General features: G+C 47.0%; 1 protein-coding gene and 1 long non-coding RNA gene across 7 annotated transcripts in view; one reads left to right on the top strand and one right to left on the bottom strand.

Annotated features, from left to right (window-relative positions):
* Positions 1–12,745, bottom strand: part of LOC112838532 (TLE family member 1, transcriptional corepressor) — a 95,422-nt gene extending 82,677 nt beyond the window's left edge. For 2 of the 6 annotated variants that reach the window (XM_073889668.1, XM_073889669.1), the window contains exons 1-4: positions 11,389–12,745; positions 10,499–10,599; positions 8,987–9,050; positions 8,830–8,874 (exon numbers count right to left, since the gene is read on the bottom strand). In XM_073889668.1, coding sequence (XP_073745769.1) covers positions 8,830–8,874; positions 8,987–9,050; positions 10,499–10,599; positions 11,389–11,412 — 234 coding nt within the window. In that variant the 5' untranslated portion in view covers positions 11,413–12,745. Of the gene's footprint in view, positions 1–8,829; positions 8,875–8,986; positions 9,051–9,860; positions 10,006–10,498; positions 10,600–11,388 lie in introns of those variants that run through there. The other 4 variants (XM_025891293.2, XM_025891295.2, XM_025891294.2 and 1 more) reach the window with 3 other exon arrangements.
* Positions 12,746–12,988: 243 nt separating this feature from the next.
* The window catches only part of LOC112838537 (uncharacterized), a 173,998-nt gene continuing 172,067 nt past the window's right edge, over positions 12,989–14,919 (top strand). Inside the window, exon 1 of the long non-coding RNA XR_003211995.2 lies at positions 12,989–13,132. This is a non-coding gene — a long non-coding RNA (uncharacterized lncRNA). The remainder of the gene's footprint in view (positions 13,133–14,919) is intronic.

Raw genomic sequence — 14,919 nt, 5'->3', positions numbered from 1 at the left:
AAAGAGGTTTTGTTTTCTGGCACTTCACAAAGTCCTTGCTCCACCCAGGGCCTCTGAGGCCAATGTAAACTCTCCAATAGGACAGTTTCCATCCATCCAAAGTTCCAAATCAGAGTCGTTTAGCACAATTTTTTCCGGGTTTCCTACCTAACAACTTTAAACTATTCCTCCCCTCAGAGAATATGCTGATGGCATCTTAAATGTACACATTATGAAGGACCAAAAAGTAGGAAGGCTTGGGGAGTGGGGGGAGGATGGCTTCTCTGTTAAGTGCAAATCTCTGCTTCCAGGTGACAGCTGAAAAAGTAAGCACCCTAACACCATATAATATAACCATGCCAAAACACAAAGGGCAAAGTCTAGGAGGACAGTGCTATAAGATGTTGTAAACACCTGTTGAGATGGAATTCTTAAAATGTACTTGGAGAAAAGCCCTCCTTCACGTGTCAGTCTAAAATGGGGTTGGGAGCTAAGAAAAGGCCTGGCCCAAGTTTTCCAGAATTATTTTCTCACTTCTTTACTGGGGGAAGGGGAGCAAAAGCTCTACGTTAAGATATGTGACAGGCAGATCCTGGGATCATAGAGGTGAGAAGAGCATGGGTATTCACTGTTTATTTCCTTCTCCTTTTCCGTATATTTGAAATTCTTCCCAATAATATGTTTGGTGGGGCAAAGGAACTATGTAAAGACCAAAAGTAAATAATCAAAAGGGTATGATTATGATTCTTAAGAAATCTGGCAACTCAGTCAAGTTAAATGTCTTTATACTTAACGCATTACGAGCTACTTATCCCCAACTCCATTTCAGGTCTGTGGTGGTCCTGAGGAGACCAGCAGCAGCCCCAGGACCAGTGATGCGTGTACACACTGCACAGACACCCAGGCCTCAGCAACACACGACCTGTTTTTGCTCTCTTCAGTACAAACCCAAATATATCACTATAATTAAACTCCCCATGAAGAAGCCTCTGTGGATATTCTGACTATAAGTCACTTGTCCAAAAGAAAAACTGAGCAAAAGTGGTTATATGAGAACTGAGGTCCTTTAAACATCTAGCGAAATTAAACAGATTTCATTCTTTTTTTTTTTTAAGATTTTATTTATTTGACAGAGAGAGACACAGTGTGAGAGGGAACACAAGCAGGGGGAGTGGGAGAGGGAGAAGCAGGCTTCCCGCTGAGCAGGGAGCCCGATGCGGGGCTCGATCCCAGGACCGAGATCATGACCAGAGCCAAGGGCAGACGCTTAACGACTGAGCCACCCAGGCGCCCCAAACAGATTTCATTCTTAATTTCAGCATCAGAATCCAGCCTGGTACTCTCGACTCAAGGTTTTAATCTGGATTCCACAGATTTACTGAAGGATTTTAAGATGTCCCCAAATGGCCAAAATTGTTGGGCAAAGCTATCTTGGTGTATAAAAATGTGTGGGATTATTTTGCCCAGCAACTTCCACCTGATTTTCATACGGGTTCAGGATCCAAAATGATTACAACTATCACTCTCTTAAGAAGCACATTAAACACTACCTAACAAGTGCCTACTCCTTCTGACCCACTGGGAAGGGTATGGAGTAAGTCTCAAGTGCACGCTTCAAGGAGACTGCGGCCTAGTTGGAGTAACAGAAGACACACGTGAAAAAACATTATTACAGAAATTGGAGCAAAAATCAGTGATGTGACAGGCTCCTGTTGGAGAGGTCATGGAAGGCCTTAAAGTAAACAAGGAGTGTTGCTATTTGAACTGGACCTTGAAGGATACTGAGGAAGGCCATGTGAAGTTGGACAAAAAGACCTGGGCTTTTTATAAAGAAAACAGAAAAATGCACAACATATTTTAGGCAGGAAGAAAAGACCCATTGGCTGGATTAAAGGACCTGGTGGGAGAAAGACAAAGGTGACCAAGTAAGACTAGCAGAGACAATAATCAGGGGCAGACACACAAGGCTGTGAGCGATGTGCACAGGAGCCACCACTTGAGGGGGAAGTCACAATCAGAAAGAACAAGACAGACCAACATGCCCAAAGACCCACCACTTTAAAAGATGCTCCCGTTCTGGGGCTGGAGTTCTGAGCGTCTGGATGTAGGCTGCTGGTCTCTAGAGTGCACTTACCCAGCGGCTGCACAGGACATGCCAATAAGGTGCGTGGAAGAGGTGAGAAGTTTTATTTTAACCCCACGGCTTACAATTTCCATTTATTACATACAGATACAATACGTTAGTACATAATGCTTTTATAACTTATAAATTTGTAAGCAAACAAGTTTGGTGATATATTTTCAAGCTTCTCACTGACAGGTTTCACGAAATACCACGGACTAACTAACAATCTAGTTAGGCCAATAACGGCGCCCAATAGCGGCAAACCTAGTACATCCTGCATGTACTTCAACAGTTCCACAAAAGACGTGATTTGGACGTGCAAGTTCAAATACACTTACATTCTCGAAAACTGATTCCACTCATCTCAAGTGAATAATGAAAATCTAGTGAGTATCCACCAGTACACTGCAAACAGTCGCACACACACCTCTACCTCTTCGGCGTACGCAGGGATACAGACACACCGTGCTTAACAGCACTTTTCTCTATCTGGCAGATGAAAAAGTAAATTCAATGGATTGGATCCCCAGAGTTTGTCTTTTCCTCCCAGTCTCCTCCTTATACCCAAAATGACCTTTACCCTACCCTCTTCCAGCTAACATTTTGTGGTCAAAGAATGACTAAGGAGCAAATAAAACTTCTAGAAAAACTAAAAGATTTGTTTGTTATGCCTACTGTGAGAATGTGTGGGGGAAGGGCCTAACCTCTGGGCTCACAGTTGCTTCCCTGTTGCTTCAAGCAGGCAAACAGAATTAAACTCAGTAATTATTAAAAACTGAAATGTGAAATAATGAAATACAGGTTTGTGCAAAATCACAGGTTACTTGATAAAATTTGTGTCAACATTTCTTGAAGTTTCATAAAATGCATGGCAAATGGGTGGTCTCTAAACGATTCTGTAAACATTACAGTTTTGCAAACAATTTTAGAAACCATTTTCTGCCAAGCCAAGTGAGTAACAACACACAAGTTAAATATCTTAATTTGTTAAAATTTCACTGTGAATTTTTTTTCATTTTTCAGATCAAACCATGCCTCAGAAAAAAATTAGAAAATCTCTCCCACACCTGAGTGCCCACACGTACACCCACACACACTCTAACTGAAAACACCAAACCACAGTCTTAGAACAATCCTATGGCACATTTCATATTACAAAACTCACCAATCTCATTGGTGAGGACTGTTCTCAATCTGTAAATGCCTACTTTTGTCAAATAAGCCTTCCTATAAAAACAACTGCCCAAAATTTAATTGAAAACCGTTATACCAAATATTCCACGTTAAAGGTACTAGTTCTGAAAATCTCAATTTTTCAAAACCTGAAGTAACAGTAAGCAACAGGGATGGGTGGCCATAGGGACAATTGAGCCAATCGAAGCCTATGAGAAGCCCAGTCAGTTTCTTAGTTTTCTCCAATGTAATCCACTCCTGAAGACCACAAATATTTAAATACAAGAGCAAACACTCAGATCTATGGAAACCTAAAATGGTTCTATGAGCCAGTAACTGAATATATCGTTAGTTTAACTACCGCACAAGATGATTTATTTAAATATTTGCTAAAGGAACATATTCTGTTTCTTAATAAACACTATCTGGAGAAACACCTTAAGCCCTCTGGCTGAAGACTCTACTCAACAGACACAAGCACGCACTGGGTTTTAAACACTGGTGAGGGGTGTGGTCTAGAGGGACAACTCTCCTCTCCTAAGAGGAGCCATACTGAGAACCTGCCTAGTCTAACCCTTCAATTTATGAGGGAAACTGACGCCCAGGCAACTAACTAGTCAATGACTTACCCAGTCACTAATCAAAGTCCCCTAAATAAGGGACCTCAATGAGCTGTATTTTACACCAACGCCCATCCTAAAGATCCCATATTTTGTGCCTCCTAGAGTTTTTTGGCATTAATTTTGAATTTTAAAAATATTTTTTATCTAAAGGACTATGTTTTTTGACCCCTGCCTTAAATTCTGTGCCCGAGGCAATGCAACCCTCACCTCACCTGAGTCTCGGCTCTGGATAGTAACCGTGAACTAGCCAACTGTTGAAGGGGTCGGGTAGGGTGAGAGAAAGTAGGGAGGAATTGCCCTGCTTACTGATACAAAAAAAAAACAAAGGCTAATCTTGTGCCTCAAAATCTGGGTTCTTAATACACAGGGAGCTTTATCTCTTTTCACTGAAGCTTGTGAAGGGCAGGCCTGGCTAATGAAGTGAAGTTGGGGACCACTCCAATCTTGATGACAGCTAGTCCCTTTGTATTACAAGGTAATTAACACCTGGTGGAGCTTAACTCTTAAGTGCAAGTACTCCACTATAGTCTTTTCCCATTCTGAGACTTGGACTTGGGGGAAAAAAGAAATCTCAAAGTGAGAAAGTGCAGATGGAAAACACACGTGGTTAAAAAGCAGGAAGGTAAGAATTGCAGACAAATTATAAGAGGCACATCTAAGGGATTAACCTGCAGGTGAACCCCTAACAGTTCCACCTAAGCACTTTAAAAACACTACCAGAGGACAATTTATTTTTTAAGGGAAACTTTAAAGCACACATCAAAACTGTGAAAGCGGCTTCACTCCGAAATTTACGTGGTCTGAGACACGGTGCTGGCTGAAACATCACATGGCGCTTGGTTATGTTAAGCTCTCATCTGTTTCTCTTTCTCCTCTCCTTCCCCACCCCACACAGCACTGCAGAGTATGTCTTTCCTTCCAGAGCTAGTCCTTTCATTTATTTTTAAATTCTTGGCCGCCCTGGAGAGCACTGAGTACTCACTCTGCCCGCTCTTCAGAAGAATAGAGGCACAGAGACACAAAGTGACTGATCACACTCACTGTGCCCTGGGCCTCAACCAGGAGTCCTGACAACAGTTTCCAATTTCTTTTGTTCTTAGACATATTTTAACCTGCAATAGCAGTGCTCAGTTGGCTATGACTTTCTACCTACCCATGGCTGTGACCTCCACAGGCCAGTCAGTACTGCTGATTTTCATGAATTCTTAGAACATGCATCTAGCCTTGACGTGATTGTGTATCAAGTTGTCAGCACAAAGAGAGAGAGCAGGAGAGACCTGCAGCCAGGCCGACAGGTGATTCCACCACTGGCCTCATCCTCCAATGGCAGGGGGCTGGGTAAAGTAAAGCAGCACTGAATTCTAGGGACCAGGTGACCCAAACTCCAGCTTCAGCAGAAACCTGGCCTTGACAAATCCGGACTCTGAACACATGCCCACAGCCACAGGCAGAGCAAAACACCTACCCAATCTACCTCACAGGATGAGGCAAATCACTTCTGAAAACTGTTAAGTGCTGTACAAATTCACACCACTAAAGACAACTTATGGCATGGCTTCATCAGCATCCTGAAGAGATACACAAGTAGAATAAATAAGGCTTATATATGTATTTACAGTGCATCTTGTTCCAAAAATATCAAATGAGGTCATACCATACCACATGACAGAAAACAAAACTTGAAAGATCAGACTGCCAAACAAACCAGGCATAGCCCTCCAAACAACCAGACTCACGTTCATTTGCTGTTTTGTTACGCGCCCTAACCCTCTGGTGGCATCATGATGTGTCATGAGATGTCTCTACCCCTCCCAGGTAGATATACCTAGAATTTACAATCTACCTGGAGAGAGATGGACAGGCAGAGATCTACAAAAGACTCAAAACAAAAACACAAACAAAAAATAACTATCTTATTTTAAGATCTTATTTATTTATTTTGAGAGAGAGAGAGTATGAGTGTGTGGGGGAGGGGCACAGGGAGAGGGAGAGAGAATCTCAGATAGACTCCCCACTGAGCAAGGAGCCCAATCCCAAGATTCTGATACCATGGCATGAGCCAAAATCAAGTCAGGCGCTTAACCCTGAGCCACCCAGGCGCCCCTCAAAAAAACAAAACAAAACAAAACAAACAAAAAACCCCCCAAAAAAACCTGTCTTAATGTTACAGTAAAAAAAATTAAGTACCCATTACCATCCCTAGTGCACTGACTTTTCAGTAACCAGCACATATGGGAGCAGAGAAAGTGAGGGGAAGGCTTATCAGGAAGTGTTGACACAACATAAACATGGACTGTGGGCACCAAACCAAGTAAGGAAACCACAATTATACCATTCTCTATTTGGACGCGCTTCCACTTTAAAACTTCCAGACGGAAAAGTCGGTGGTGAGATTTGACACTGAAATCTCTAAAACTCACTCCTTCGACAAACCCGCTGAAAGGTGGGGAGAGGGAGCGGTCACACTGCAGACAAATCTTAACATTAAAGCTCTCTCCGTGGAAAGTTTCCCCATTGCTGCGTTTTTTTTTTTTTTTTCAGTAACAAAGATGTTGTCAGAAATGACAATTTTTTGTGTCCCCTGATGATGCCTTGCTAGCATTTGGTTATAAGCCATAAAGCAGGACTAATTTCAGCCTGTCAGGAGTCTCGCTAATGCCCAGTTTCCCCCCAGAGAGAATTCCTGTCAAATCTAATGAGAGCTCCAAAGGCCCTCTCTACAATATAATGAGCACTTAGGCCATGCTGGTGATCAGGCGGCAAAAAGCATCAATTTGAGCCTGGCTACACCCTGGGGGCCAGACGTCACCAGTTTTAATAAGAATTATGATTACTAGCTGCACCAAATGCCTCCTCAGAACTTATTATTAATGTGTGACATTCAGAAGGATGTTTTTCAAATGTAAGGCCACTTTAAACTGAATTACAGCACTGCTTTGCACACCACTCTAGTTAAGGGTCTGTCAGCATTTACAATATAAACTAAATTTCAGGGGTCTTAATACCCTACTATGAAGAACATGGCATCTCTCAGCTTTTCACATTTTTCAAATTACTGAGCCAATTATACACAGCATATTATTAATGCATACCGGCTCATGGATGGACAATATTACCCACAAATGCCCAATAGTGTATAAAAACTCATTAGAAACCTGTTTTCACACCATGGGGCTCCTGACCCTCCTCACCCCTTCTTCCTTTTTCCTACTTGATAAAAAGAGGTCATGTAACCACGTAACCTACAGGAACACAGAATTACACACCTCCTTTACCCCCCTCCCCAATAAATCCCTATACCAGCATACAGCATCACACAGAGGTGGTGTTTCCTTGTAAAAGAGTTGGTGAAGTTATTAAATCCTTTGAGTTTATGAGTTTAAGAAAAAGTTCACTCTTCTCTTACCCTTCTAGAATTTTTGTTAGCAAAAAAATGTGCCTTTGGGGTAACTTAAAAGAAGAAACAAAGTGGCAGGTTACAACTCCTTTACCCAGTTTATTTGCATAATTCATTTAAATGACCACAGATCTTCTGGCCCAATTACTATCAACAAGTTACAACTGCCTCAATCAGGCACAAGCCATTGAACCACACAAAAAACAAAGGCACAAGCCCAACGTAATCTAGGCTACCAATTTTGCAAATCAGGATAAAATCAGCATTTTTAAAGGCCCAATTATATTATTAATGAAAGGCCTTGAACCTCACTATCCCCTTCCAAACACATATCTGAGAACAGATCTAGTGTACACGACTTAACATTATGAAATCTATGATGAATTAAAAATCAAAGAGTGTGGAGTTACAAAAGCAGAATTCAACTCTGAAACACACTTGCTTAATGAAAGTCTTTGAATATAGGAAGATCTGAAGGCTGAACTAATCAATTTCTCCACTGTGCCCCAGCCGGTCAGCCATGCTCTTTAATTTAATGAAACAAGGGTTTGAGATGAAATAGCACATATACATCAAGTAAGAATTGTATTGTTGCACTTTGAAATGTGTCCAACTGTGCAACTTCATCTGATGATAATTTTTTAAGAGGCAATCGATTTCTAAAAGACTTATTGTACCAGCGTCTTGATGAAAAAGTGAATGTCAGCATATCTCCAGAATACTTACACCCTGCCATTAATGCTTTCTTTGGCAGACAATGACTACTCAATCGAGGGTCCTTTGGGCTGAGCAATCATTTAGCTTTTCTTCTCTTATGAGGTCCTTAGTGCCTTGTTCCAGCTCAATACTCTTTTTATACACCATTATAGTAGCCATAAGTGTGAATTTTATGGGAACTTGCAAACTCATAGTCATAGCTAGAGCTTTCCAGTCACTAATCTTTTCATGCTTTTAAAACCACTAGGACTGAAGCGACTCCCAACATATGCTGTGGCCATAAAAGAATGCTTTTTCACCTCCAAATCTGCGTCAATTGAGAAATTTTCCAAAAAGATGTTTGCTAATAAGCCACTAATCTTGAGTGTCACTTTATGCATCCCTGAAGCATGAAGAAAACCTAGGTTAGTCATACACGATGTTTAACCTGCTTAAGGAACTCCTGAATATAAGACCACACCGCTGTCCAAAACAGCAAAAAAACAAGCTATTCTGAACTTCAGAACTCTACGGGATACCCAGGTCTTTCAAGAGGAGAAAGAATCTACCCAGGTGGAAAAGTCAACTCAGAGACTCAGTTTCTATCAGCCTAGAAACAGGTTGGTTCACATTTCCAAAGCACCTCTCACCTAGTCATTTAAAGATTCTGTAACTGTCAAGAAGCGACTCTTCTGCAAAATACTACCACCAACTCACAGGAAGGGAAACCAAGGCAAGAAAACAGCATACAAATCCCCCCACCACTGAGGACAAAGCCAGCTTTATGGAATCATGACTGATTTTTCATTTCAACTAGAGATTTAACTAAAGCTTACCTGTTTATGCATTTCTATGTTTAATCCATATGACATTTCATAATACTGCAAAAAGAAAAAAAAACAAGCATTTTGTTAACTCATGTTTTGCAATGCTAAGAACACACATTTGCTAACCTTACGTGAAAAGAAGAAAAGTCTAATCTCTGATACCTACCATCACATAGTGCCTCTGCATTTCTGTCTTTTCACTTGCCAGTTTCTCACATTCCAATTTAAGGCTACAAAAACAAAACAGGCAACTTAATGTAAACATTATGTCACTTGTTTTAACATCTGCCTCACATATTTGCACTTCAAGTAAAAACACAGACCAATTTGGAAAAGCCATAAACTATCTAGGTAAACATGCAAAAGCTTTGTCCTTGCATTTTATAGGGAAAAGGGGTCAGGTGAACAGGACAGGGTCTCCATTCAGCTACTATTCTTTTTCTTCTTGGTGCATACCTAGTCAGATGCCAAGAGTGAAAAATCTGTCAAAACCTCTGATCTACCCAGAAGATTGATTTCTCCTCCTGCTCATCTGTTCACTCCTACTTCCCCGCACCAGTTTGCTCCTTTGGACTCCACTGAAATCTGGCCTTTGCACAATTTTCAGCGTCAGACATAGGCTTGTCCCATCTCTGCCAACTCAAACAGTCTCTAGGTTTGAAAACTGTACTTGTAAAGTTACTTCTACAATTGTTGGTCCCTTTTAAAATCTTCGGTTTTTAAATCCCTGCCAAAATATGTGAAGTAGCTACTGCAATAAAGTGGGTTGAAGTCCTCCCTACTTGGTAAACAGTGTGGGCAGGTATGCCTCAAGTTCCAGAGATGACTATCTTCAAGCAGACAAAAGGTCAATAATCAGAAAAACCTCTGACAAAATAAGAAAACTCACACCCAAGCATCTGTGTGCTTGTTCTCCAGCCTGACAAAAATAAAAACTGCCATTACAGTTATTTCTTAGCTCTAATCAGCGAAGACTTCATAGGAACAAGGGAAGAAACTAATATTTCTGGAAAATTTACAATCACTTTTCATTTACAAACCTTTTGAAGTAGGTCTCATCAGATGAAGAAACTAAGCTGGGATATATGTAATTGAGACTCCAGTCCCCTGTCCTGCCCAAACCAACCAAAGTGACGCCAAAGCAGGGGAGCCTTCCCTACATCTATCCACCTCCCTCTTCACCACCAATGATGGGCACAGCTAACAGCATCTACAGCCTTCCATAATGGACTTTGCCTCAGACAACACGATCCTCTAGTATGGCAAAGAGCGATTTCAACACCGGCTCTGCCTCCCTAAACCTGCACTCCAGGGCTGGGGCATCGATTGAACCAAGGTTTCAGCTCAGCCTGTTGCAAAATAAATAAACGAAGTGCAAATATTGACGGTTCTCATGCAACTTCTAAATACTAAAAAAAAAAAAAAAAAAAAAAAAGGCTCCCTGGAACCGCAGCAAACGGGCAAAAGGGAAACAATGGTAGGAGGAGGAGACTAGAGAAGAGGCGGCCCGGGAAGAACCTGGAAAGGGGGTAACATGAATGACAGGTCTTAACTGCGACTCCACACGCCACCGCCTGGACGCAAGTACTAAGTACAGCCGCCACAGCCCCCAGGCTGCGCGAGGAGGGGCCGGGGCTGCCCCTGGGCTACCACTCGCCCTGCGCGGCCGGACACGCACCTGTGATACTGGGCCTGCAGGAACTGGAATTCCTCTTTAATCCGGTCCAGGGACTCCGGGATAGTGAACTTGAAGGGCTGGCCTGCAGCCTGGTGCGGCGTCTGGGGGCGACCGGCGAGGAGAACCGAGGGACAGGGATGCGGGTAGACAGACAAAACAGTTAAGTCAGAGAACGGAGAAGCGGGTGGGACGTAAGCCAAAATTAAGTTAGAAGTGGCGGAAAACGGAACCCTAAACTCGAGTCTGCGCTGCACTTTATGCGGGGGAGAAAGCGGACCGTCGCCGGATCCGGAGTCTCCAAAGATTCCGAGCCTCCTCCGTGCTCCAGGGCGGGTCGCAGTACGTGCGCCCGGGTCACCGGCTGGAGGGACAGGGGCTCCCCGGCAGCCGGGAAAGACCCGGCCAAATTGTCGTCGCGCGATAACGACCCCGGGAATCAGAGGAGAAAAACAACTCCCTAACATTCCCCGTTCCCAGAGTCGCCGGGGCCACCTTCAGGCGCGCCGGAACGGGGGGCCGCATTGACATGTAAATAGGCGAGACAAGAAACAAAGGGGGGGCGCCCTACCCGTCTCGGCGGGGGGGGTGATTGGGGGGGAGCTGTCGCTACGGGAAAGAAACCTCAGCCTCTCACGGCGCCCCCGCCCGCCCTGTCTAGACGTCAACTCGGAGGGGGCCCAGAGTAAAGGGGAAAAATTGAGTTTCAGCTCACTCCCCACCACAGGAGGGGACGGTACGGGACCTCCCCAGCCTTGCACCCCTAGAGGCTGGGGGGGTCTTCCAGAATGTAGCAGACACCCGTCTCCCTACAGCACCGGAAGAGCGCCTATCCCCACCCCACCCCCAACCCACTGCTCGGCCCCTCCACCCAGCACCCTGCCGCGCCTCACCGGGTGTCGGCTCTGCGGGAACATCGCTCTGGCGGCGGCCGTAGCTCTGTTTCCGGGCAACTCAATTCTCCGCTCAATTTCCAACTTTAATCCCGCCGAGGAAAATTAAGCCGAGAAGGCAGGCAGAAACCGGGAGCGCGGGGAGCGCGCTGGCCACGCACGCAGGCGCGCTCGGCGGGGCGCACCGGCCACTCGGCTGCTCCTGCTCCCGCCGGTGCGGGTTCCCTCGCTCAGGGCCACATCGCGGGGCACCCGGGGCCCGGCTGCACCAAGAACCTGCGCGGTGACGCCGGCGCCCAAGAAGAGCGCGCGGGGGCTGTGATCCAAACCGCGGGCCTCCGCTGCCCAGGCGGAGAGGTGGGGGCGCGGTGACTCCGGCCGCGCTCCCCTCGGCGATTCCCGTACGCGGCACCCGTCCCGAGCAAACAAATCCAGGCGGGCTGTTTTCCTTCGTTCTTCTCCCGGTCCGCCTCCTCTCCGGGTTTTCCCCGCGGCACCGGCCGCGGGCGAGGTGCAGGTGGCCCGGCGCCCCCGGCTAACCCCACACAAACAAACCTGGCGACGTTCGGGACCGACCGTTGCGGGTCAGGGCAGCGCCTTCAGCCGGGCGCTCGTGGGTTCCCGGGAGGCGGTGAGGAGTGAGGTCCGGGCCGCGGAGGTTCCGCGCCTGGCGCTCGGCTGCCTCAGCCCGGGCGGAGGAGCGCGGGATGACGACGAGGCGGGGAAAGTGCGGAGGGCGCGCCGGGAGGCGGCTCGGCACGCCCCGTGCGACCGACACTTGGTGTTCTCCGCGGTTGCACAAACCCTCCTGGCCCGGCGGGGCTACACCGCGGAGAGCAGTCCCGCGGCCGCCTGCTGCTCCTCGATCCCGGGGTGCATCCGGGCGCCGCGCCCCGCGCGCACTCGCCCCTCACGGCCGCTCTGGACTCTTCCTCCAAGCCCCTTCCTGGGCCCTCTTTCTTTCCTTTCCTTCGTCTGCCTCTCTGCAAAGGGCGCTCCAGCCCGCTACAAAGTTCTCTCACGACCCGGGGGGCGACATCCACGAGATGGTGGGGGGAAAAAAAGCAGGAGTGCGCTCCGCCGCTCGGCCTCCCTACCCGGCGGGCAAACTCCGCAGACCGGTCCGGAGTAGTCGCGTTGGTGTTTAGGTCGCCGCGGGCCGGCGGAGGTCCGGGCTGGGGGCACGGGTCCTGCCCGGCCGTAAGAGGGTGGGGGTGGCGCAGTCGGCTGCTTCGGGGACGCGGGGCACAGGGTACTCGCCGCTGCTGCTGCTCCTGCAGCCGCCGCTCCCGCCGCCGCCGCCCGCGCCTCTCGCGCCGGTTACATTAACACGCGGTTTCACACTCCGGAGCTAACCAGCGCCGGCCCCGCCCAGCCCGGCGCGGGCGGGGGGCGGGAGCGCAGAGCCGGCGGGGGACGTGGGTCCGGGCGGTAGCGGGGGGGAAGCGGGGAAGCGTGCGCCAGCCAATCGCGTGCGCCATGCCCAACGTGGGGTGCTGACGCAACACCTCCCCGAAGCCAATGGCAGCGCAACACTGGACGGGCCGTCCTCCCCCTCCTCTCCCACCCGACTCGCTTCCATCTCCGCCGTCTCCCCGGTCTCCCCTCCCACCACCCCCACCCCTCCTCCGCCAGCCGCGTCCTCCCGGGCTCGGTGAAGAACTGTTCCTGGAGGAGCCGCGGGACGCCGAAACCAGCCAATAGGAAGAAGCGAGACGCGGAGATTGGCACTGTGGATGGGAAGGTCGGTGGGAAGGAGAGCGGCGGGGCCGGGCTGTCAATCAAAGTAACGTGGGGCCCGCGAGGGTGCGCGCGGGAGCGCGCGAGCGGGAGGGACCGCCGAGCGTGCAGCGGCGGAAGCTGGGGGCTCGAATTTGCAAAAATCCTGCCACTTGTTCACTTTTCCCTTTAATGGAAATCCTCAGATCTCAGTGAAAGTAACTCAGAGGAGACTAACCGCGTAGTTTCTTATGGGGGGGCGGGGGGTTGGTAGTTCGAGCCAAATGCGTCTTTCGGTGCTTGCCCCTTGTTTGATGCTCCTCTTTTGAAAGTGAGGTCACATTCAAAAATTTCTATGAGGATTGTTTTTCCTTGAGCTGCCTTTTCGTGAGAAGGATTGGACTGTGCACTTCGTGGAAAATGCGGCAGCGCATTGGTTGGCGTACGTACACCGGCCGTCTAAGACTAGGCTTTTAATGCTCATGCCCTCCCTTTGCACCCAAGGTGGTAGGGATTGGCTTTTATTGGAGCATTTCAAACGACTTTGCAAAAAGGTCGGCCTGCCTTCGTTTGGCGGGAAGGATACTATAAGGTGCCCCCAGGGTAAGGCACGCACGTCCCAGTTGCAGATGCGAGGCTTTTGCCCGCGCTCGAAATCTCTAGTCCGTCCTTGTCTTCGACTTCGCTGTCGAAGGGGTCGGGGGTAGGGAGCCGCTGAGAGTTTTAGGGGCCTCTCAGCAACATGACCACGAGTCTGTTTCCCATTACTAAAAACAAAGGGAAAAAATGGGATAAACCAGCTTGGAGACCTGGAACCTGTCTTGCCCGCCCTTACCCCATACTTAGGGTGGTACCCCAGGGCTGAGCTGCGTGAGGAGCTAAATGGGACGCGCTGAGTACATGACGTGGCTAAAATTCTTGTGAGTGGAACTTGACCTGAAAGGTATTTTGAGATTTTAAATAAATGGGGCATACTGTGTAAATCTCCAGTTTTTGTCTCTTTCTTCAAATACACCACATAGCAGAAAACCTTCAGTGTTGCCGCATTTATACTTTTGTTTAAAGAACGGTTAGGTTGAGCTATTTCCATACGATTGGTGAGTGAATAATGCTGTTGTAGCCCAATGGTGGTGAGTTCTTCCGTAAGAAAGACACATCTTTGACAAACACTCATCCTACGTTGGAAGATACTTAACAAGTTTTGGGTATTAATAACCTTCACGTTCTCATTATTTTACTTTCAAGGGACTTATGGAAAGGCATTTATTTAAAGAGAAATACATTTTATTCGAAGATTTACTTTCTCAGATCTTTTTCTTGAAATATTAAAAGAATCATTTTAGATAATACATTTCACTGTTGGGGTTGTTTTTAAATATGCATGATATTGATTTGTCTATAATTGCATCAATCCCAAATATCAATTATAAATGAAAAATTAAGGGAGCCATTTTAGCCAGCCTGTACAAGGCCACAGTAAATTCTTAAACAAGTTCGGCATGTGGTTTTGCAGTGTTCTCATTAAGTGGGGTTGGGGAGGGGGTTATAGTATTCCTTTTGCTAACATGAAGAATGAAAAGGAAGCAGGCACTGTCCCTCTTTCCTAAGTTAAATTGAGTGATGACTGGAGCCGGCTTTTTCCACACAGAGGACTTTTTGAAATAGTGTGATTCATGGGCAGCTAAGTTTTTTGTCCTTTGGCAACCTGCGTTCCTTGAACCTGTGTTCCTTGAAATCTTCATCTAGTGACTGGGCCCTGTGTCAGTCTGTGGTCAGTTCATCCCATAATCAGCTCCAGGACTGTGTAGAAGG

Source organism: Callorhinus ursinus, unplaced genomic scaffold, assembly GCF_003265705.2.
Source record: "Callorhinus ursinus isolate GAN/ISIS: 27379988/994484 unplaced genomic scaffold, GSC_fseal_2.0 scaffold113, whole genome shotgun sequence".
Taxonomy (NCBI): Eukaryota; Metazoa; Chordata; class Mammalia; order Carnivora; family Otariidae; genus Callorhinus; species Callorhinus ursinus.
Note: the sequence above shows the minus strand (reverse complement) of the source record. Positions and strands in the feature narration are given on the sequence as shown.